Genomic DNA, 25076 nt, shown 5'->3' on the forward strand with positions numbered 1-25076 from the left:
ACGGGAGTCTCGCGAAGCCGCTGCTGATTGGGGGAGAAGGGGTGAGCGCGAGGCTGACTGCGTACAGCCCCCGCTTGGCGATTGGCTGAGGGAAGCCGGCTGCGGAAGGGGCGGAGCGGGGAGGGGGCGGGGCCTGGGAGCCTCAGTCCAGGTGGGAGTGGGCAGCAGCCGCGGCGCCTCGGTACTAACCCGCCGTTCGGGGGCGGGGGAAGGGAACGAGGCGCGGGGGGGCCGGGGCCGCGCGGGTCTGCCCGGATCTGCCCAGGTCTGCCGGACGCGGCGCCCTCCGCCCGTGCGTCCCACGTCCCACTGCTCCTCCGCGGCGCGGCCCGCACCGCAGCCCACCGCGGGGGGCTTCCTGCTCGGGCCTTCCACCCGGGGGCGGGGGGTGCCCCCGGTGTTCCGCGTTCGGCTTGCACTTGGCGGACGCTGAGGCGGCCGGTGTGACCAGTTCTCTCTGCTTTCGGTCTGGCTTGGGTTCTCCTTTAGTACTGAGAGGTGGGGCTTTTTAAGGTGGCTTCTCGGGGCTTTACGGCCGGCTGGGGGAGTTGTTACCCGGTTAAACTACCGCTGAGGTGACACCTCTGGGTAATTATTGTCGCTTTTATTCTTTGATTTAAGGGCTCTTGGTTTGATAACGCTCTCTAACATCGCTTCTGAGAGCTGGGAGTGAGGAGTTTGAGTGGGGAGCCTGATAGAAGACGGGGTGAGGAAGCGTGTTAAGTTTCTTAGGAGAAGTGGGTTTTAAGGAATCAAATAGTAACTGAGGGTCTTTATTGGCAGTGGTGGTATAGCATTAATTATAAGGTATGCGGAGCTACTGCTTTTAGAGGCTGGAGTTAAAGACGTCTGGAGCATAAGCAGCATTTAGGGAAACTTTCATAGGTAATTTCCATTCTCTTCCCATTCCTTGGATAAGAAAATATCGTGTTTCCTGAGCGATTAGCCTAGTAATATTTGTGAGGTTTGTGGTTGCTGCGGGGTGTAGAAGTAGTGTATTACACTTACAGTGTGTTTTATCCATGCCTACTGATTTTTTGGGATATCCCTGTTTGCTCTGTACTTTGGAGAGACTAATATTTTCAAATGTATTTCTGCAGGTGGTATAAAGACAGAACTGCTTAACTGGGATTATGTGCATAACCTGGATGCTGCTGAGTTATACAGTAATGAACTTCTTTGTAAAGTATGGGCCTTTAATTTATTTTTAACTATAACCTCTTCTGGCAGAGTCAGTGTTTTATGCGCACATTCTTTTTAATGTGTACACCACCACCCCTTTTTTTAATGTGTGCCCCCCTGCCCCTCCCTTATAGGAACACAAGGAAATATATGTTATGATAGAATCAGCTTACAGTGAGGGTCCACTGAATTTGTTCCCTTTCACTTTCCCTCAGATTTGGCTCCTATGTATATAATAAATAGCTCAGAATTCAAGAAGAGTGAGAGAATATTAAGTTTCTTGAGTCTTGTATTGTTAGCATGTAATAGAACAAAGAATGCTGTTCAAAAAGTTAGCCAATAAATACAATTCCAAGTTCATCTCACTGATGATCACATGAAAACTGATCCCCTTCTCTGAACCAAACTACTTCCTCCTGGAAGTGTTCCTCTAGGTGTTATGATGGCTGCTTTTTTAAAGGGTACAATATAATTTGTTCAGACTTTTCTGTAAAATAGTCTTTGAAGAAACAAAAAAAAAAAAAAGATAGATTAAAGGTAGGTGAATGACTGGTCTATATTAGACCATGTCTCTTGCAGGAAATTTATGACTTAGTCAAAATTAACTTGGTTCCATCTAGAAAGCTGGTGAGCTGAAGCCTTAGGAATTGGTTGTGTCTCCTTTGTAGAAGGAAACAAAGTGTGTCATTTACTTGAGCGTATTTATATAGGCCGATTAAATGAACCAGTACTTAATCTGTTACATTAACACCTCCTATACTGATGAAAAATCTCTTGCAGTAAATTTTTTTCTAAGTTTTAGAAGGATTACTCATTAAATCATTTTTAATACTTTTTTTATTTTATTCATAGTGATAGTTGCTTGGTCAAATAAGATCTCCTAAGGATAACATCCCCTAATCTCCAAAGATGACAGCTGTTGCAGGTAATAAAAAATTAGTATGTAATATGTTCATTTTGCTATCTTTTAGCTAACAGACACAGTCACCTGATGTTATTGATTGATATTTATATGAATTTAATGTATACAAAAAAAGAGTTTGTGGGGTCTGTGCTATTGTACTTCAGATTTGAAGCAAAAGTTCTTTTACTGGATAACTTTTTGTTCCTTGGATAAGAACTAAAAAGCAGGTTTGTCAAGGAAATTACTTGGGTTTTAATATTCTGAAAATATGCTTCATATTTTAAGATACTTTCAACCCTTCCCTGCTGAGTAGCAGTGGGCTACTGTTGTCCCCATTTTGTGCCACGTGTAATGGAGATATCTTTTTCCATATCATACAATTTTGCTCCCTTCAGTACGTTATCATATCTACTATGCTTTGAACAAAATCTCTTATTTTCCGGGGCGGAGGTGATACACACTTGACATGCTGTGGTATGTATTATTCTTTTAAACTCTGGGGACTGGATTCTAGAACACAACCTGTAAGTCACACAGATGGATGTGGGAATGTAAACAGGCAAATACCTGCCAAAGGTTCACTTATGTAACTCAAGCTTTTGTTTGCTTTTGTGTTACTTCAGTTTTTTCAGATGTGAAGAATGGCTTATGTTCGCAGAAGTGTTCATCTCTGTGTTAAAACTGTGATGTTCAGCAGATCCTCTGGTTCTGCATAGGAGGGAGATCTGGGTGGACCCTATTTCCATCTTCAAAAGACCTTTATTTTCTGAATTTAGTGTTGCAGCTTACATGTAAATGCTTTCTATTAAAGATGTTCTAACGTTGTGCCCATCCTGGAATTGGCTGGAGTACTTGTCTTTGTTGTAACACTTGCAGATTTGATCTCAGGCCAGGGGCACAATGTTTTTTGCTGCTTAACATGCATCTGCAGAGAAGAAAATAATTTCAAGTGTTTCTCTGGAGAGGCACTGCTTTTGAGAAGCTGGAATGTGCTATATTTTTTTCCTTATTAATCAACACAGGCAAAGATAGTTTTGCATATCTCTCGTACGTGATATTGGAGATGATAACTTACAGTATACTTGTGTATGTATGACCTACTAATATAACAAATACATTGTTAAGCCTTGCTAAGTGTTTTTACATGGCATATACAGTATTAAATGCTATAATCTTATCAGTGAACCTGTTAGGCTCCGTTTCTCTAGATGCTTTTGTTTTCTGTTTAATTTTGATTGTTTTCAATCAATAAATTAAAATACCACTGAAAACTGAATTAGCCTGTTAGCTGTAGTCTCTATTCTGCCATCACCTTGCTTTTCCTTTCAGTACTAGAGGAGGTACTGGCTTCCATCGAAAATGAGCTGCAAGCAGTGGAGATGCAGATTCAGGAGCTTGTGGATAAACAACAGGAACTCATTCAAAAGAAGATGAGAGTGAAGAGTCTGATAAAGCAGTCTTCAGAAGACTTGGAGGCAGGCGGAAGTAAAGACACCGAAACCTCAGCTGAGGCATGGAACAAAAAAGGTTTACAGAGTCAAATTCAAATATTCTAATATAGAAGTAAACTAATTCAGTAAGGGGAAAATGTGTTCATACAGAGTTATGTTTGGATAGTGATATTTTCCTATTGCATTTTGTTCAGCTGGGTGGTCTGCCATCTTAATTACACAGGGTACTATTTGCACTTAACTCCCCAGATGTTCCTAAATACTAACCTGAGTTATTCTAGGCAGAATTATCACAAGAATAGCGTGTTATAGATACTTTTATTCTTTGCTTGTTGCAAAGTCACAACTGTATTTGAATCCCAGAGTAAATGTGGATATATCACAATACTTATATTCTCTGGTTATATTCTAAAAATAATTACTCTGGATTTTTTCAGGATTTAATAATAACATTTTTTCATTCTCGAAGTTACTACTTGCTGTCTTTGTGTTTCTTCTTGCTTGAGTGGGTAGGACACTGGTTGTGTTTGCCATGCCATGGGTGATGCAGCCTCACTGTCTTACCAAATTAATGCAAATTAGATGGATGTGGGCTGCCGAAAGTAACATAGAATACATAAGTATGGTAGAGTTAATCGAAGTGGCAAGTGCCTCATGGTGGTATGAGGGCTGCTGTTCTTTTGGAGACGCTGTCTTTCAAGTTAAACATTAACTGAAGTCCTGGATAGTTGGTGGGTCTTGACCATGTTATGGCTAGCCAAATTAAATTCAGATATTTTTATTATTTTTCCACCATCTCTTTTACTTTGCAATTTGGAAATGCACTGTTAATTTCTGCCTGTATCTGTTGTATGATTTGGGTAGCTTTGTGCCTAGTTCTTTCCTCCTGTGCTTTGAAAACTAACATCTTTGCAATCAGATGTTGCATACATGTTGAATAAGAGCAGTAGCTAAATTTGGTTCCAGTATAAAGCTCACTGAAGTCAGTGGGAGGTTTTTCTTGGTTTCGGAGAGCCCTGGATCTTTGCTGTGTTCTTTGTAAATCAGGCAGCAATGTCACCTCAAGTCCCAAAGTTAATTCTTCATTGCATGAGGTGTAGTCCGGCGTTTCCACAGTTTTTCTGCATTTGAGTATTAGTAATATGGAAAAGGTTAATATGCCTCCTGATGCATCTAGAATTTAATTTTTTACAGTATTATCTCTTTAAATTATGCCATCTTTAGCTCTTTATTGAAGAAAAGAAAAAACTATTATAAACATGTTGGGGTGATTGTTTTGGGGAGGATTAAACTTCCTCTCCCCTCCCTTTTTTTAATAAATGCTTATTATCATTGGAATATATGGGGAAAAAATGTATCCCTGCCTTCATTATACTATTTGTAATCACTGCATTTGTATGAGGGAAGCATTTGGGTAAATCTTATAGAGCTCAGTGTCTGGGGTTTTTTATTTTCAGGGTGGGCTTCTCATTCCCATTTAATTTTGGACCACTCAGTTAACTTGATCATTAGCACTTTGAAGTTCTTAATCTGTTTGTGAGTTTTTTGCGTTAGTTAACATTTATGTGCAATGACAGCCTTTAGTCTGGAGGTGGATTGTGTTTACACTTCATAGGGTTTTCAAAGGTCCACCTTAAAAACTGGTTTATACAGACTCAGGTTGTCTATAGCTTTTTGTGTGCCGTTATTGAATCTTTGAACATTTTCCCTGATTTAAAATTGTGTCGCTTCCAGACTTAGTTATTTTATACATAAAATGCCCCTCCTTCTTTTATTTTAATGTTGTTATGAAATGTTTGGGATGGTTTTTTTTCCCTTAACAGATTTTCCATGGTATGACAAGATAAAAACTGCACTGCAGAGCAAATTTAAACTTCAGAAGTTTAGGAACTTGCAACTTGAAACAGTAAATGCTGCAATGGCGGGAAAGGATATATTTCTTGTCATGCCTACAGGTGGTGGGAAGAGCCTTTGCTATCAGTTACCAGCTGTCTGTTCTGATGGTATGTATGAAAGGGAAGAAAAGGTGATATATAGACAATTGGATTTATTTTCTCCTTTTTATAGTGAGTTGGAAAATTAACTGTATTGGTGTCTAATATCACAGTGAGGGGCGGGGAAAAGCAGAAGTATGAGAAAAAGATTTACTAGAAAAATTTGCTTTGCTCGCTTTATTTTTTTCGTAAGGAGCAATAACAGCTTTAAAATAATGTGCCTTTTAGACGCCATTTAGATTTAAATAATTTATCTAGGTTCCTCTTGATACATTGTATTATTAATCACTGAAAGAACTTTTTAAAAGTTTGTTACTGTTTTTTTTCTTCCTTTCTTTCCTTTTTAATTCAATATACAGACTGTACATTTTTTATTAAAGTATGGACATCTGTTATTTGTCTCTTCCACTCTAAAGTTTTAGCTTTGGATTATTTAGGAGTGACTTTGCATATTCATTTTCTAAAATAAGTGTATAGTTCTAGTTTTTAAGCTTGTTTTTGAAAAATAACCCATCCAATTGCATGGAAGTTCACTTAGTTACAAAGACTGAATTTACCAATACCTAGCATTGCTTTGTTTTATGGTAGGTTAGCACCTTGTGACATATACCCGAATCCAGCTTACTTTTTGTATATTGGTTCTGATACTCATTGCAGCTCATTAGTTTGTGATCTAGATTGTAAGAGAAGGTGGGTGTCATGGGCAGTTGATAAGAAGTATCCTTATGTGACCAAGCACTTGCTTGTCAGCCTTCTAGGAGGGGGATCTGCCACTGTGTATGAAAGCATAAGCTCACGTTTGGCAGTTCCTTCACAACAGGGCTATGGCTGATGCATTAGTAAAAAATATCAGAGGAGACATTTGTGACATCTGGACTGTTCAGTTTGTACAACAGTTGATTGTTCCAGGTTTTACACTCGTGATATGTCCTTTGATATCACTTATGGAGGATCAGCTCATGGTTTTGGAACAGCTTGGTGTTTCTGCAACTTTGTTAAATGCCTCCAGCAGTAAGGTATGTTTAACTGCCAAGTCTTCATGGTTTTTGTGGTGTGTGTGCCAGCATCTTGCTTCTGTGTACATTCTTTATGAAAACTGAGCGAATGGCATAGTTTTAATCAGCTAGTGCTGTTTTATTAACAGTATCTTGCCAGCTAGATGCTGTGATACTGGTAACGTGAATAAGCATCTCGCATTCTTGTTTTAATGACAAGAACACATGTAAACCAATACATGGAATAAATAGATGTAATGGGGCTGTTAAGAGGATGTGAAGTACCTTTGGCTGGTGTTCTGCAGATCTTTAGTCAGTTTTTAGATTTAAAAGAAGATTGGAGTATGTGATTATTTTTTTTCCACTAGTAACATGTTGAGCAGTGCAGGCTTTTAGATATAATTATTTACCTTACTTTAGGATGGTAGGCTGTCTGATCCAGAGGCCAGGAAGCAACTTATTTCCCAGTCTGTTATGAGTCAATTGCTTTTTACAGTGAAATTTATTTTCATGACATGGCGGTCATGGTCGTTAACTTGCTTGTGACACTGGATTTGATAGGTTAGTGGCTTAATGCAATGTGCCAAACTCGGAGCTTGCTTTGATGTAGAACACTTAGAAAATTCAGTAGCAAAGGCTACAGTTGTGTGCAAGAAACTATTTTACACTTGTAGTACCACAGGCATGTTTGGTACATCATGACTTATTGGGAAAATACTGATACCACGTGATGAAGCAAAGACAAGTATTCAATAGTTTCCTTTTTCAAAGCCCTGTGGCAGGTATTTAGTATTAAAACAAACTGTTACACAGTATTTACCACTACTCTAGAAGATCATTATATATAAAATGTTAATCAGTTTCTGTTAATTACCCTTATGAATTGTTAATAACCTCTTAAGAATCCTAACGCTAAGCAACTTCAGTGTGTTGTCCTAGTTTGTTAGCCCCTGATTTCTCCTTTTGTTTTGAACAGGAACACGTGAAGTGGGTTCATACTGAAATGCTAAACAGAAATTCACAACTGAAGCTCATTTATGTGACCCCGGAGAAGATTGCAAAAAGCAAAATGTTCATGTCAAAGCTAGAGAAAGCTTATCAAGCAGGGTGTCTTGCTCGCATTGCTGTAGATGAGGTCCACTGCTGTAGTCAATGGGGCCATGACTTCAGGCCTGGTACGCTCATTAGAAATGCAGTTTGCAGGGTTATTTGGGCATCAATAAATAATGAGTTAGGCCTGAAATAAAGCCAGGTGCTTTCTTCGTGTGTTAAGTAGATACTTAGAGTGTGGCAAGCAGCTGTGTTAGCTCAAGGACTTCAAATTTAATTCACAAATTACTATATCCTTGTCCAGAAGCTAAGTGCATACACATGGAGGTGATTTCAGTGTAGGTGTTTCTATGAGTAATCTGAAGAACTCCTAATTCAGTTTACTTTAATTGGAGCTTAAAAAGCAAAGTTTTTGGCTGCCATCTTTAATATGGACTATAGTCATCTTTAATCTACTGCTGTGTGAAAAAGTGTCATTCTGTACACTACTCACTAACACTATGGTTGACAGAGGTAGAGCATTTTGTAAATTTGTGAAATACATTTTAATTGCTTCTAAAGCAAATTGAAACAAACACCCTTGACTCGCAGGGAAAGAAAGTGCCTTAGTCTGTTTCCTATCAGTCTCTTTCCCGTCGGTTGCAGAAGAGGGTTACTTACTGGTTACTGTTTCTTTGCCTTTGAAAGAAAGCCTGATTCGAAGCCATAGTAACTGTAAAGTCAACCTTTGTAGTTTTGTTAAATGGTTCCTGAGCAAAGAGTCATGCCAGTTAAACTGGCAATGTGGAATCTGGATACTTACCTCTGGCTGCGTTTCTGTTCTAAGGCAGCAAGTGACTGTCAGCACTGAGCCTTTAAACTCTTTCTGTAGTACAGTCTGGTCTGTGTATCCAAATTCACATTGCTTGTTTATTACCAAAGCTGTGTTTGTAAAAACAGACCTGCAAAATAACCTGAATGTTTGTTATTGTGATGCCACTTACATTTTTCTAACTTTTTAAGAACTTCTATTTCAGTATGTTTTGCGTTCTGAATTGTGGCTGCTTCTGTAAAATTCAGCTAGAAGAGAAAGCTTCTATTTTGATAAGTGCAACCTTCCTATTACTTCATTTGGATATATAAAATAGTTCTGTAGTAAATTGATCAGTAGTAACGCTTATTGCAGTATTAGCCCATTTAGTACTATCTACACGAATACCTTTTTTAACTTTGGATCTGTGATATGAGAAATCTTTCCCCCCCCCTTTTTTTTTTTTTGCTTAGATTACAAGTCTCTTGGTATCTTGAAAAGACAGTTTCCCAATGCTCCCTTGATTGGATTGACAGCAACTGCTACAAATCATGTTTTAAAGGATGCTCAGAAAATTTTGCATGTTCAGAAGTGCATTACCTTCACTGCTTCTTTCAACCGGCCCAATCTTTACTATGAGGTATGTCTTATTACCTGTTCGACTGCATCACAGTCATGTTGTCTTATGTAAGGTATAGCTGATGAATTTTATAATAGATTTTGAGTTACACATTTTAATAATAAATAGCTTTTCAACTGGATGATGGTGTTCTTTCATTACCTCATCTTGCTGAACTTGCTGCCTCTGCAAAGAAACTTGGGGTCCTCTGTCTTTGTGAGCAAGGCTTAGCAGATAGGACTGTGTACAGGGGAGAGATAGGTAGCAGGGTCAGGCTGCTGTAACCTGTTGGAATATTTCATATGATTGCAAAAAATTGTGAATTATTGTGCTGTGTTGTATTTTCAGATTAGCCACAGGTTCTTTTATTGTTCTTCGTAGGAAAACTTGTGGTTTTGTTACTGTTTTTCTGTTGACTTTTGAGATGTAATCTGGCTGTACACAAAAAGAATATAGTAATTTTTGTTAAATGGCAGAATAGTTATTGTGTTTGTTGTACTGGTAGAAGTAGAATAATAGGATTGTTTGACAGACTGTGCCCGCTTGAAGAACTCTCTGGCATATTCATGTTATTTTTTGAGGTTCGGCATAAGCCTTCAAATAGTGAAGATTTCATTGAGGACATTGTTAAGATCATTAATGGAAGATACAAAGGACTCTCAGGTAAAAAGTGTCAAAAATAAAAAGCACTTTTTATAATCTTCAGCGTTAAAGGTATGTTTTCAAATGATACTGAAACACGTAGAGAAATTCAGCCTTAAAGATTCAGCATTAGAAGAAATGAAGTTTAGTAAGATCTGTACCTTGAATAATTACTCTGTTCATTCATTAGTGCTTAAATGTTTACAGTTTACTTAGATATTCTGAAGTATTGAAATATAATGTTGATGTATATAGAACAATATTTACATAGGTAAGTATAACAAATTCTTAAGATTGTGCAAACAGGGCTCAAAAATGTTTATCTATATGTTCTTAAATCATGCATATGTCATTTAGTATCTGTGTCAGGATAGTTACTATCTTTAACACTTCTTTTTCACATTGGAACATAAGATTCATGTATTATTCAGAATGGGTCTGTGGTGGGGTGAATTGCACTTTTGTGATGGAAGCAGAACTGTAAAACTTGGACTTTATGTAACAACAAATTATGTAGTGCAAATAAGGAAGAAGTTGGACTTTATGTAACCAACAAATTATGTAGTGCAAATAAGGAAGAAGTTGGACTTTACGTAACCATCAAATTATGTAGTGCAAATAAAGAGGAGAGCCGTATTACAAAGGCAGCAGAACCAATTTTCCAGAGCAGCAGTCTGACCCTGTCTCTGCTGTGGAACTCTGTGACTGTGGTGACCAGCTCCTGGAGTACGAACTGTGCAAAGATGATCTCAGATCGCATGGCTTTGTGTGTAATCCTTGATTTACCCAGACTGACTAATGACAAAAAGCATTTGAAACATCAAGTGAGGTGTCATAAGGAGCAGCACTCCTTTACATAAATATTAATAACCATTGTCTTCCTTGAAGATTAATAGAACACTTCCATGATTATGTGGATTGGCAGCCGTATTTTCTCTTTAGCCTACGAGTCAAAGCTCATAATTGAAGTTCCCTTCATGGCTACCAATACTGCAGACTGAGTAGGCGCTAAGATTGTTTAATGTTTATTTATTTATTTATTTCTAAGTTAATAAAACTTTCAAAGTTGTTTTTAAGTATTGGAGATTTTTGGGTTTTTTTAAAAAGACATTACAATAAGGCATCTCTCTTTTGTGCAGGAATTGTTTACTGTTTTTCTCAGAAGGATTCTGAGCAAGTAACTGTGAGTTTGCAGAAACTGGGAATCAAGGCGGGGACTTACCACGCAAACATGGATGCTAAATATAAGACGAAAGTTCATAAAGGATGGGCAGCAAATCAAATCCAGGTTAAGTAAATACTTTTCATAGACTTATATCTTACGTAAACAAATTGTGTTTTGGTACCTTGATGGTTTCTTAATCTTTTTTCAGGTTGTAGTGGCAACTGTTGCTTTTGGCATGGGAATTGATAAACCTGATGTGAGGTTTGTAATTCATCATTCTATGAGCAAATCCATGGAGAACTACTACCAAGAGAGTGGACGTGCAGGTATTGTAGGAAATGTCTTTTGCAAAGTCACCATTTACATCCTTTAAACAAATAAAATTGTACTTTGATTTCAGCCATTTGTGTAAAGTGTCTTGTCTTTGAGACACGTTCCAAAGTGTATAATTCCACTCTGCCTCTGTAAAGAGGCTTTAAAGCAAATATAAACTACATGCATGATCTCAGGCCTCTGTACTGCAGTATAGCAAAGACTAGCTGGGTACGTAGCCCTTTACTCAGCAATTTTTTAATTATTTGATTTTTTTTTTTACATATGTGGCTTACCAGAATAATTTCATAACATGTCATTGACTGATCAGATGTTACAGAAAGGAATTTATTTATTTATTTATTTTGCACATTGCTACTGGGATGTGTAATTTACTCAGATTGTCTCAAGGTTATGTCTAATCACTGTATGAATTTTGGTGGCCACAAAAATACAGGTAGGATAGGGAGTCTGGAGCAGGGAATTTAAAGGATTGATCAATGTATAGCAGCACTAAATAGCTGTTATGGCTGGAAAAGAAAAGGTTTTGTGGTGTTTTATTCTAGGCTTTTTGACCTTGTGCATTATTACTTTTTCAAAGACCAATTTGAATCTATGTGGAGGAAAGGTTTTTAAGGACATTGAGGGGCAACTGGCTGAGATCTTAACTATGCCTGTATGATAGGAATTGGCCTTAATGCTGGCCTAAGAAATACATCAGTCATCAAAGTTTGTGGGAGTTTGCATCTGTTTACACTAGAACCTGGTTACTTTGGATAGTGCTAGAGGTAACAGGAATTATAAATACTGAAGTGGTGAGACAAGGACCATATAGGTGCTGCAACAGTTGATTCACAGTGCTTATCAGCTTTGGATTATTAAAGCGAGAATTTGTGTTTCTTTTTCATGACTTAATTTAAATGAGATTCTTCTGGGGAGGGATTACTTAAGCACTGCTACTAGTTTGCCTGAACATACTACTTAGTTTATGAAACCTTCCTTTTTCCCTTTGCCCATCCAAGTGAAGTAATTCCTTTCTGTTACATGTTTAACTTTTTTAAAAGTTTAGGGGGTTTAGACCTTTTCTACTCTCTGGATCTTGTAAACAGCAGGGGAGCACTCATCAGCACATCCTTGGGAGGAATGGGCAGTGGGAAGGAAGAGGTGATCTAGGTTATCTATAGAAGGCACAGTTGGTTTTAAACAGAATATTTTGTTTGTTAATCATACCTAGTTCTTTATTTATTATCATTAATACCTAATAAGTTATTTGAAGGTCACAATGTCGTTTAATCAAATAAGAATTAGGCTTTAAGATGTATTTCGCTAGGATTTTCCAAGAGGTGTTGGGGTGAAGAAATAGTGATTTCATTGACTTTCTGTAGGATGGTAGTATCTTATTTTGGTTGTTAGAGTAAAAATCTTCATTGTGTAGTATTTTCAGTTTGCTTGATTCTGTATTTGTTAGAATACTGTTCTAAATCTATTTTATTTCTAGTCTGTATCATGCTGTGTTCTATTGGCTAATAGGTTATGCTTGATGCTCTGTTACAGTCGTGTGTTCTCTATATACGGGCTGCAGAAGCCCATGCAGATAAAAGTGGAATTTGTACCAGAAAATGCTGTGCTTAAAATAAATCTTTTCTAAATTTTTTTGGTTTAATGCATTGCAGGTAGAGATGACCAAAAAGCTGACTGCATTTTGTATTATGGTTTTGGAGATATATTCAGAATCAGCTCAATGGTAGTGATGGAAAATGTAGGGCAAGAGAAGCTGTATGATATGGTGTCTTACTGCCAGAATATGAAGAAGTAAGTTATTATGGTGGCTTGTTTGCTCAGTTTTTAAATAGGCTAATATTCTTGGGTATTTTAGAGGGCATTTAGAAAAAAAAACCCAACAAAACAACCAAACAAAACCACCCACAAAATCAACAACAAAACAAACCCCCCTGTCACACTATAGTGTCACACTACTAGTGTAACAGAGTCTGCGGTTTGGAGTTTGTGGTTTGGCTGCTCAGTATGTGTACTCTTGCACGCAACTCAATGTTGCTGAGTTGCTTGCCAGCTTCAGGATAAAGTTCTGGAAGCAGTTACGTTGAGGTGAAATATCTGTCAACAAACACTGAATTTCAAATTCCATTCAGAGGAAAAACTGGAATGCTTTGTTTTTATCCTGTGGTACCAGTGTTTAATGGCCATACAGGAATCCACATGCTTAATGCTATTATTACAGCTATTTGGAATACTTGATGGAAAACACTTGTATCTATGTTGTGGACAACCTGTGCATTCAATATAGCCTATGTGGTCATCGGGCTTAAGAACTAGTTCATATTCTTATGACTTTTCATTCTCTTGAGATTGCAGATTATACTTACTTTTCTGCTTTAACCAAATTGTTCCTACTGTGGTGTTTACTATTACTGAAAGCTACTAGTTGTTCCTGTTAGCATAACTAACAGGGTATACTGTGTTGCAGTATTTATTTTCTGATTTTTCCAGAAATAATTCTTCATGCGTGTTTTCAGATATGAGCTGACCCAAGGGCCCTTCTTTTTGATACTTTTGTGATTTATAACACAGGTGTACACACATTCTGTAGTCCCTCTTTGCTCTCTGTTCTCTCAGATGTCGCCGGGTCCTCATAGCCCATCATTTTGATGAAGTATGGGATTCTGCAAACTGCAACAGAATGTGTGATAACTGCTGTAGAGAGAACTGTAAGTAAGTTGTTTTTATAACCAATGACAGAGAAGATAGAGAAGGTTGGCTTTCAGACATGTCTAGGTTAGACAATCTGTGAGCAACTCTTGTAAGTGTACTCATAATACTGCCTGTTTCCAAGGTACAGATTTTGTTATGAACATCAGGTTTTGGTAGCTTAGTGTTGCCAAGTTCAAGGTGTTCAGCAGGCTTCTTTCTGCTTTAGCTTTTTACCTGAGGCCAAGCACTTTAGTATCTTTCAGGCTCAGCCATTCATCTGTTCCCAAAAGTGAAGCTGGGGCAAGGGGGAGATTGGCTTACCCGTTTTAAAAAGTTCCTAGTATGTGTCAGATTTTGTTCCAGAATTTTGGGTGTGAAAGCTTTATTTTGAGAAGGAACCTCTTGCTCTCTGTGTGCCAAACTGTTCACACTTAGGCTCTGAGAAGGCTCGGTTTGTACCTGTCCGCTTACAGCTTGCCTGGTAAAATCTCTGAGGATTTCAGTGCTGCACACTCATGAGACGTACCTGTGGCAGGACTGTGCATGACAGTTGTGCAGAACAACTGAGCACACTAATTCAGGATTTTGCTGTGTGTTAGCTCTAACAATGCCTGTCTAGTGTATGCCTTCGCTTTGGAAGACAGTTGGGATCCTAAGAGGGAAGGCAAACGGGCCAGACGTAGAGGGAATTTGGGAGACGAGCTGAAACAAGACATGCTGCATCGTAAAGGAGGATGGTTTCAGTAGAACATGGTTTTGGGGCATAAATTCTTTTGCTGCTTTGCCCGCAGACATCCTGGGCAGCATTGGGTAGCTAGCTTAAACTACACTTTCATGGGTGATCATTGACTGCTTTAACTGTCATTTTAGTACCCATCCAGAAAGCCCTAAGTCTCTGAAAATGCACGAAGTGTACCTGTTGCTGCACTTACTAAGTGAGAGCTGTGGTTTAGACAAAGGAAATGCCATATAAAGCCAGAAAGCTCTGAGAGGAGTACTGAAAAATGTTGGTCTTGGGCATCTCTAACTGGACACACAAACCCCCCTTAAATTTCTTTTAGGACAAGGTGAATTCTTCTAATATCTGGAAAATAACATCTCCACATGCCACATACCTGTTCCAAAGCATTTGGATGATGTTGTGATCAACACTTGAAAACCTTAGGAACAACTCTAATCAAAGGTGTTCTCATAACTAGGCTTTGTTGCCTTGTATGTTTTTTGGGGGTGAAGTAGACTAAAAGATACTTCGCTTCTTTATACAGTTAATATCTATATAATAAAACTGTTTTGCAAAATCATGTGAGTGATAATGTCTTGCTGTCTTCTAGTTGGAAATGGGGCTTAGCTGAAATTTATACTGGAATCAGAGGCTGAGAAGAGTATGGAGCTGGCTTTACCTAAGACTCACAGGAGTCATGTGATGAAATATAGTTGAAATATATCCTGTTTGCTGCTGGTTTACCCTCAGGGCCTTTTGATATATAAGCAAGGTCTGACGAAACCTAGCAGTAGTAATAGTTTTTCAGTACTTAATTCTTAGTATTGGAAGAGGCAGTTGTGGTAATTATCTGCAGTACAAGTGTCATCGTGATGGACTAAATGGATATGTTAGTGCTCAGAATAATTATTCACAATGAAGCTAATCTGTATAATGAAATTAATACTTTTTTTTTGACTAATTTTGTCTGTGTCTTGCTTATATTCTTCAAGTCGTCTTTGTTCTCTAATCTTTCCATAATAAATATTATGGGTGAGGAAAAGGAATCTAGCTGAAGAGTGACATAGTAGCTACCTTGCAAATGTTATACTATATATATATAAAAATAAATACATAGAAGTGAATATATATGTGTACACCTAACATATATATGGATGCTATTTAAACAACTATAAATAACTTGCTATCTATATTATTACTTCACTTTTATTTGTAGCATGTGAGAAAATGGATATAACAGGGTACTGCAGGGATCTAATCAAGATACTTGAGCAAGCTGAAAACATGAGTGAGAAACTCACCCCACTGAAATTAATCGATGCGTGGTCCGGGAAAGGTGTATCAAAATTCAGGGTAGCTGAAGTTACTCCACCAAAGCACCCTCGAGAGGAACTGGAGAGAATTATTGTCCATTTACTGCTGCAGCAGTATCTGAAGTATGTAAGATGATTACTTCTTTTTTTTAATGTTTAGTAGTAATTTTTCTTTACTATCATGTTACTTTTGTATAATATTAACAGATGCGTTTTATAGTCTCATTTTTAGCCTTTATTTCAGATGCATTTAATGTATTTTTAAAAAATCAAAATGTATTTTTGAAAAATATCAAAAGACTACTATATTTCTACTTCAAAATGTTAAAACAGAAGTTGGAGGAACATTTGAAATGCTGCATCTCTTGCACTTTTAGAAAGCTGGGGTCTCCTGTGTTTGGGTTGAATCTTTAAATCTGCAGCAGGCTTCATTTTGGAGAAGTCTTCTGTTTACATGCAGTCTCATTTACATTCCATGGATAAGCAAAGCAAATGGGGTTGCCCAGATGAAGTCTAAGTCAGGACAGGCTGACTAACGTGGAAAGTGGTACTCAGAAATTTTAAGAAAGCATAGTGAAAATAACAGTGTTCCTTTTGTAATGTGGCTGTCTGTAGGGTATGTGTTTTGTGTTTTCATATAGTTTTAGAAGTTTCAAGAATATGTACAAATCAAATATTTCATTCTTTTATTTTTGTCTTAAGTTTTTTTGGCATCTGTTTGTACAGCTGATTTTTTAATACTCTTAAGAGGGTGAACAGATGACTTATTACATTTGGTTTTCCTTATTTTCCTCCGTGTATTCCAACAGACTGACGTGTGTCTGTGTGTCCACAATTAAGTGTTGACCAGACTCACTCTAAATTAACTATCCACTTGAATAGGTAAAGCAGAATGAAGCTGTTATTTGGAACATCCATCAGAAGGGTTAATGTGTCACATTTTCCAGCTGCATGGTCTAGGCTATCTCATTCTCCAACCTTTCCTTGTAACACTTGATTTAATTTATGCAGGGAAGACTTCAGCTTCACAGCATTCGCTACAATATCCTACCTGAAGACAGGACCAAAAGCAGGTCTGCTGAAAAATGAGGCACACATCATAACTATAGAAGGGATAACAAACAAGAAAAGTGTTTACAAGGTATTTATATCTGTACTGACTTGCTATATAGATATCTTTTCCATTATAGTTCATTTTAATAGTTTGGTAGCTGCTCAATATATTTTTCATAGTAATGCAATCAACAGGATTTAAAATGGACCTCATAAGTATCCTCTCTTGTGCAGGAACACTAAAAAGAAGAAAAACAATGTTAGAATTTTAATAGAATTGTTTATAACTTACAGGACAAACCATCTCAGTCTTCGAATTCAAAAGGAAGCAGTGAAGACTGTCAGACTATTTCAAAGACTGTTCAAGATTCAGTGGTGAAGAAGTCTCAGCAGCATAAACGACCTAACTGTGGTTCTAACTTAAAAGCAAAGAAGCTTAAGATTCAGGCAGGTGGAGATGACCAACCAGTAGTTGTTGACTGACTTTTACAGACTACGTTTAGGATCTAATCATGTTTGCTTCTCCATGTGCAACGCAATGTGTAAGTTCAGTTGTGTTTTAGTAACGTTCTTTTTTGTGCCTTTTTTTTTTTAAGAAAAACAAATGGAAACAAGTATCTTTAAAACCCTCAAATATAGAAAAAGTCAATAGTCAAGGGAAAAATGCTTCATATCAAAATAACCGGTGCGTACAGCACGATACAGCAATGACTACAAAATGTAAGTAATTACTGTGTTGCGTTTTAAACTCTTTTGGAAGTGTAGCATATAGTGACACTATTCCAGAATCATGCAGCCTGGAAGGGACTTCAGAGATCATCTAATACATCCTCCTGCTCAAAGCAGGTCCAGCTGAAACAGGGTGCTCAGGGTTGTGTCTGGTTTTGTCCATCCCCAAGAATGGAGATTGCACACCCCTCTCCGCACCTGTTCCAGTGTTTGACCACCTTCATGACTAAAAAATAAATTTAAAAAAAAGTACATTTCATAGAGCTAATTGTTATTTCCTGGGTTGCAACTTGTGTGTTGCCTCTTGTCCTACCACTGTGCTCATCTGAGAAATATCTGGCCCTATTGCTGCTATGCTCTTCCGTTAGGTGGTTGAAGACAACAATCACTCCCCCTCACCTCCAGCTTTTTTCTTTTTAATCTGGAAGTATTCCAGTTCTCTGTTTCTCCTCTCTGCACACCTATGCAGCTTGGTAGTCCTCTGCTAGACTCAATCCAGTGTATCAGTATGTTTCTTTTACTGGGATGTACAGAACTTAACCCAGCACTGCAGCTGTAATCTCATGAGTGCTGAATACCCAGGAAGAGTCTTTCCTCCAAACTGCTGGTTATGTTCTTGCTAATATGGTCTACTATGCGGTTGGCTGTGCTGGAGAGGCACACTGCTGGTTTGTGTTCAGCTTGTTATCTACTGGGAACCTGGGTCCTTTCCTGCAAAGCTATTTGCTAATCAGTCTGGCCCTAGCCTGTACTGTTGTGTGATGTTACTCCATCCCAGGTGCAGGACTGTGCTTTTACCTTTAACTTAGAGGTCCCTGTCAGGCCATGTGTCCAGCCTGAATAGCAGCCCTGCCCTCCAGTGTATCAACAGCTCTCCCAGCTTCGGTATCACCTGCAGACTGGCTGGAGCACACTCCATCCTTGTACCTAGATCGTTAGTGAAGACCCTAAATTGTAATGGCCCCAGTATTGAACTGAGTGTTGCCAGTAGTAAATGGCCACCAGCTGGACCTCGTACCACAGATCACAACTCTTTGAACCAGGTGGTCCAGACAACTTTCTGCTTACCTTATTGTACATTTATCCAGCTTCTATCTCACTGGTATTTTTAGCTGTAAGGAAATTACAGGCAATCACGTGAAAAGCCTTGCTAGAGTCAAGGTATACAACATTCATTGCTACCCTCTTATTCACACAGGCAGTTGCCTCAGCCCACCTGGTTGATCAGGTATGCTTTGCTTCTGATAGATCTGTCTGGCTGTTCCCAATCACCTTCATGTGTCTGAAGATGTCTTCTGGGAGTATTGGCTCTGTAAGTCTTCTGAGGGCTGAGATGAAGCTGACCGCATGTTAAGGCCTTAGGCTCTTCTTTTTGAAGATTGGTGAGATATCTGCCTCTTCCCAGTTGTCAGGATCCTCCCCTACCCTCCAAGTCCTTTCAGAAATGATAGCAGCCTTGCACCAACCTCTACTAGCTTCCTCAGCATCCCTCAGTGCGGCCCATCCAGTCGTGTGGAATTGTGTGCGACCAATTGGCTGAAGTGATCTTTACCACTGTCCTCTACTGCTTTACTCCCAGACTGTTAGTAGGCTTGGGGACCTGGGAGGTCGGAGGGAAAATGTTACCAGTGAAAACGAGGCAAAAAATGCATGTTTATTCTATGTCCCATGTTGTTCTGGATATCTTTTACCTTGTGCCTCATTTTGTGTTTCACCTAGCTGAGGAGTTCTCTGTTCACCTGTGCTGGTCTTCTGCCATGCTTGCTCAACCTTTTGCGCTTTGGAATGGGCTATTTGTGTTTTGAGAAGGTTTGGAAACCCAGCAGCTCTCCTGAGCCCCTTTGCCTTCCAGGGCAGTTTCCCTGGGATCCTGACAAGCAGATCCCACAACAAGCTGAAGTCTGCTCTCCTGAGGGCCAAGGCAGTGGTTCTACTTAGTCTTCCTCACTTCTACCTATTTTAAAATTCTGAATCATACAGTCACTGAGCAACACCTGCGATCTGGGTGCCCAATAAGAAACAAACTTGTCAGTGTCTCCGAGTCAGGTTGGCAGTGAGGACTTCTGTCCCCCACAGGAGCGATTCTCTGGTAACTCTCATCTTTTTCTTCACTGTGTAAACACATGGCTCATGTTCAGCCGGCATCGGTGCATCCCTTGGCGGAGTTATTCATCCCCGCCTTTCTCAGGGCACTGTCCCCACTCTGAAAGGGCAGAGCTGCAGGTAGAAAAGAGCCCTTTTGTGTTACTGGAAGCAAGAGGTTTACAGCCTTCCCTCCTCTGGGAGTGTTGTGGTTTAACCCCAGCTGGCAACTAAGTACCACACAGCTCCTCATCACTGCCCCTCGTAGGAGGGGGAGGAGAATTGGGGGGAAAAAGATAAAACCCATGGGTTGAGATAAGAACAGTTTAAAATAATAATAATAGAAGGGAGACAAGAGAGAAAGAAATGCCAAGAGATACACGTGATGCACAGTACAATTGCTCACCACCCCCAGCCAGTCCCTGAGCGGCAATGGGCAGGCCCTGCCCCACTCCCCTCAGTTTATATACTCAGCATGACATTCTGTGGGATGGAGTATCCCTGGGGCTCGTTCGGGTCAGCTCTCCTGGCTCTGCTCCCTCCTGCCTTCTCGTGCGCCTCCTCGCTGGCAGAGCATGGGCAACTGAGAAGTCCTTGAGTTAGAGTAAGTGTTGATTAGCACTAACTAAAACATCCCTGTGTTGTTAATGTTACCCTTATCTTAAATTCAAAACACTTAATCATACCAACTACTAGGAAGAAAGTTAAGTCTATCCCAGCTGAAACGAGGACACTGTAGGATCAGGAGTAAGATCAGCCCTTCCCTGTCTGGGAAACTGGCCCCTGGAGACGGGAGCAGCAGTTTTCCTGGAAGAACACCCATTTGTAACTGTTTTTCCTCGCAGCTCATGCACCTGTGCCTCTGGGGTCGAGGTGGATCTTCTGTCCCCCTCCCTCATGTCCTCTCCATGGTGCTGCAGGTGAAGCCATAGGGTACCCTGTGGTGTGTAGCTTCTATATCCCTGATGGATAAAAGCCCTCTCTTCAGCAAAAGAACGCTGACTGCTAGTAGCGGAGATACTGGTCCATACAAGTGGGGAGTAGGAGCTATCCTCTTGTGCCTTTTCCTCCTGTTCCTGTGATGGCCCTGCTTTGTCTTCTACTGAATGAGCTAGCTTTTGTGTCAATTTCTTCTGGTGCATAGGGGTGACTAAAACCAGCATGGGTTGGTTCTCTGGTTCATACTTTTTCCAAGTATTTTACAAGTTTTTCCAGATTCTGCACTTGTTCAGAGGTGAAGTTCCAAAACATTGGAGGTGCCCACTGTCCTAGGTACTTGCCCACACTATCCCACACACCCTGCCACTTGTAACTATCCAACGTCGGGGCAGCTCTCTGGGTGGTATTCTTCAAGAGTTGTTTAACCTTAAGTAAGACCTGGAACATATTCAGCAACATGCTGGTTTTAACATTGCAAGGATTTTTAAAATTCTCAAATGCTACTGTCATCAGCCTGGTGGGGAAGGGGAGGATAGGGGAAGACATCTCCTCTATAGGTTTGCTCTCCAAGAAAAGGGTAAAGGTGGAATTATTAAACTTTTCCGGTAGATGGCTCCCCAAGTACAGGGATGACAAACAGCAGGTTTCCTCAGGACCAGCAATTTTACTCTTACCAGAAAGTAGTGTTACAAGGTACAACAAAATTATAACCTTAGCCCAGGCCCCAGAGGTGATTAAACAGCACAACAGGGAGCACATAGTGCAAGTAAGGTACTACATGATGCAACTTTAAGAACAAACGCAACAACTCTGAGAGCAAACAAATCAACATTGTGAACCAGCAACTATTAAACTATAACATAATGAATGCTTATAACAGATTGTTCTAACACATTGCAGTCAGATTTTTCATTATCTCAGCCTGGTGTGCCCCACACTGGGCACCAAAAAGGACTGTCGTGGTTTGACCCCAGCCAGCAACTAAGTACCACTGAGCTGCTCGCTCACTCCCCCCACCCCTGTGGGATGGCGAGCAGAATCAGGAAAAGGTAAAAACCTGTGGGTTGAGGCAAGAACAGTTAACAAGTGAAATAACATAACATACAACAACAACAATTAACATGGAGCTACAAGAGACAGGAATAAACCCCAAGAAATTCAAGTGACACACAACACAACTGCTCGCCACCTGCTGATGGATGGCCAGCCAGTCCCTGAGCAGTGATTGCAGGTCCCAGCCAACCTCACCCCTGCTCTCCCCACCCCACCCCCATTTATATACCCAGCATTATGTTTGGTGTTACAGAATACCCCTTTGGCTTGTTCGGGTCAGCTCTCCTGGCTCTGCTCCCTCCCACCTTCTTGTGCACCTCCGCACTGGCAGAGCATGGGCAACTGAAAGTCCTTGATTTAGAGTAAGCACTAATTAGCACCAACTAAAACATCCCTTGTTGTCAGCATCATCCTTACCTTAAATCCCAAACATGTCGTTGTACTAACTACTAGGAAGAAAATTAACTCCATCCCAGCCGAAACCAGGACAGGGAACCTCTATCCACTGCTCCTGTGAGGGTCATCCAAGTTTGCCCTCCTTTTACAATACAGCACCTGCGTGGTCTGTAGCTCTGTACATCTCTGAAGACCCTTTCACCTCCTGTTTCTCCTCACAGGCCACTCACCGCCTCCGGCAGCTCCTTCACTCTGCACTGCACCCGGAGCGCAGCTCCCACTGGTGAGGCTGCTGCCACCGGCCCAGGGTGAGGCACCAGGCATCAGGAGACCTGGGCTGCTGCAGCATCCTGCTGCTGGGGCTGGGCCTGGGCCAAAGCCTCCGTCACACAGGGGTGGTTGTGCCAGCCCACGCGGACATCACTGTCACTACAGCTTGGAGCAGAGGTGGCCCGTTTCTGCAATACTTACACCTACTACAGCCTATTGGAGTACCTGAATGTACTTTAGAGAAGAATTTCAACAGGGCATTGGTACATTGCATTACTTCTTAATCACAGAGATTTTTGTGAAATACTATACGTAGTTATCCCTTTAAAATACATCTGTTGCTCTTAGAACTGGATTTCTCTGGCTTGTTACTCAAATAGAAAATCGCCACTCCTGTGCCTTTCAGAAGTACCTAAATCTAGTACTTTTATCGATCAACTTTTATCGATCTCAGCTCTTCCCTTTGTAAGAGTCATACTTTATTTGGGTAATACAGAAAAAAACACCACTCAAGAAATACTTTTTTCCTCTCCTTCTCTTGTGGAATCGGCTTATAGTCCAACTACAGATCTGTAGTCTAATTAGAAGTGAATCTGGTTTAAGATGTTTAACGTTTTTAAGATATTTCACAAGTAGTGGGAATTTGGTAATTCAGAAATTACAGTAAAATCTTAATCTTGAGGTTTGGAATTAGATTGAAACATACTTTTTGTTGTTGTTGTTGTTGGAAAGGCAAAAAAATATATTCAAAGTTGAACGCTGTCAGGACCTGAAATTGAACATGGGTGTGACCTGAGTGTACTAGGTACAAAGGGACAGATGATAAAAAGAATGCTTAAGCTATTACCTTGATAAAACCTGAGCCGCTACTGCAACCCTGCTGTTTGGTAACCAGCGAGGCCTTTTGCTGCTACCGGGAACTTGGCGCTTTCGGTCCTACCCGTGACTGCCAGAGCTGGAGCAGGAAGGGCAGGGCTGAGGAGGAAGGCCTGCAGAGCAGCCCTGCCCACCCTTCCAGTTCCCACGGAACCTTTAAGTGGTGCTCACCCTCAGAAATGCAGATGTCATCGTTACGCGATTTATAAAAAAGAATTGGTGAACCAGGTGAAAGTTACCAGGGTGGTCCTTTCCTTGCCCTTTAGGGTTCTGGATTTCCCCTCTAATGTCTTCTGAACGAGAAGGTGATCTATATCGAGGCACTAATTTCAGGACTGTAAAATGCTGTTGGGATAAATTCAGTTACCCGGGAATTCCCCTTATTAACTCATTTGAGACTGATCTCAGCCTAGAACCACGTGACCTCCCTTCTCTCACATTTACAAGCTACTAGGTCACTATTGCCATCTTAGTATTTATATTTGACTAATGACACATAAAAGGAAAAGCTTCATAGTAATGGCAGGCACAGTTCCCTGCAGGAAGAACCGAGGAAAGTGATACCCTTTCCAAACAAGGAGCAAACCACGTGGTTGAGCACTCTTCCACACGCAGACAGAACAGCCCAGATGGGAAGGGACCTTGAAAGACCTGGTCCAACCTCTTGTGGGAAAGGGAGACTAGATGAGATGATCAGCAGCCTGTCCAGCTACTTGTGTCTTGAAAACCTCCTGTGATGAGGACCCTGCCACTGCCTGGCAGAGGTTGTTCCACTGACTGACTGTTTTCACTGTAAAAACTTTTCTTACTTTGAAATAAACCTGAAGGAGCACTTGGAGTTCACAACAGCTGATGTTTTTCAGTACAGGCAAGTGTCAGGGTATGTTAAAAACTTCAGCAGAAGCTTTCTCCTATTCCTGCTTTTCCCGGTCAAGAAGTACTTACTGTCATGTAATCAATACCCTCTGAAACTGGTTATTTAAAATGCATCGATGCTGGTTTCTTTGCTCAGTCCTACCTTCTGCAGTGTAATTTAGCACCACGAATCTCTTTCATTCCACACCTGACTCAACCTGTAACATAGGACACTACATCTTGCTAGCTGAACCGCAGCCATTCTACACTGTCACAATCTCTTTCCTCAGCAATCTCTATGGATTGAAGAAAATTTCAGCTACAAAGGATTTCTGCCTCATTTCAGCAGGGAAAATATTAACTGTATGTCAGTTACATATGTCAGTAGACATACGTGTTGACTTCCTATGATGACCATCGGTGTTCCCAGAAACAAGTAACTGTGCTTGTTACTTGTGAAGACCCAACAGCTACTGCTGTACATGTATTGCTTAGGCACACATGAGACTGAATGATAGATTTCCTTAATTATTTTTTTTTTAAGATCTTAGCAGCCAATGATCAGTAAGGCAAGTTCAGACTCATTATAAACATAATTTCTGGTAGGTTTCATTTTGGATTTCCCCCCCCAGACATTCGAACATGCTCTTCATCTTTGTTTTTCTGGTAGAATCTTGTTAGCAACTAAAACTTAGTATTTCACTCACCATGCAACTGAAACCTTTGCCAAAAGTGGAATTAATTCATTTAATTAAACAGTCATTCTCTGAAAAAATAATTAGAATGATTTTCTGGGAGAAGTCTTAATATATATTGTCAACTCTGCATCTAGCAGAGTAAAACAAATTGTCCCTGGTTTGACTGTAAATAAACAGCAACTCCCAAGTATCAATTACAGCAAACCAACAGCCAGTATGAAACAACCTATGTTCATGAATGGCACTATGGAATACAGAGAGGACATTAAAGAATACCT

The 25076-nt window shown here is 40.0% G+C and overlaps 1 protein-coding gene across 6 annotated transcripts; it reads left to right on the plus strand.

Annotated features, from left to right (window-relative positions):
* Nucleotides 1–116: 116 nt before the first annotated feature.
* On the plus strand, nucleotides 117–22716 carry RECQL (RecQ like helicase). 6 transcript variants are annotated; one of them, XR_005827967.1, is made up of 17 exons: nucleotides 220–588; nucleotides 1101–1186; nucleotides 2035–2107; nucleotides 3416–3613; nucleotides 5361–5540; nucleotides 6441–6547; nucleotides 7503–7701; nucleotides 8840–9006; nucleotides 9567–9648; nucleotides 10767–10915; nucleotides 11001–11118; nucleotides 12778–12916; nucleotides 13739–13830; nucleotides 15751–15970; nucleotides 16859–16988; nucleotides 17195–17442; nucleotides 22321–22716. XR_005827967.1 is itself a non-coding variant. In XM_040594664.1 (17 exons), the coding sequence occupies exons 4-17, from the start codon at nucleotides 2092–2094 to the stop codon at nucleotides 17381–17383; spliced, it is 1986 nt and encodes a 661-aa protein (XP_040450598.1). In that variant the 5' UTR covers nucleotides 220–498; nucleotides 622–706; nucleotides 1101–1186; nucleotides 2035–2091; the 3' UTR covers nucleotides 17384–17489. The 6 variants fall into 6 exon arrangements, 4 of the variants coding, with proteins under 4 accessions (XP_040450599.1, XP_040450600.1, XP_040450598.1 ...); XR_005827966.1 differs by lacking the exon at nucleotides 22321–22716 and adding an exon at nucleotides 18878–19978; XM_040594664.1 differs by lacking the exon at nucleotides 22321–22716 and adding an exon at nucleotides 622–706 and having other exon boundaries at nucleotides 220–498; nucleotides 17195–17489.
* The last annotated feature ends 2360 nt before the right edge of the window (nucleotides 22717–25076 follow it).

This window comes from Falco naumanni, chromosome 5 (assembly GCF_017639655.2).
Source record: "Falco naumanni isolate bFalNau1 chromosome 5, bFalNau1.pat, whole genome shotgun sequence".
Lineage (NCBI taxonomy): Eukaryota > Metazoa > Chordata > Aves > Falconiformes > Falconidae > Falco > Falco naumanni.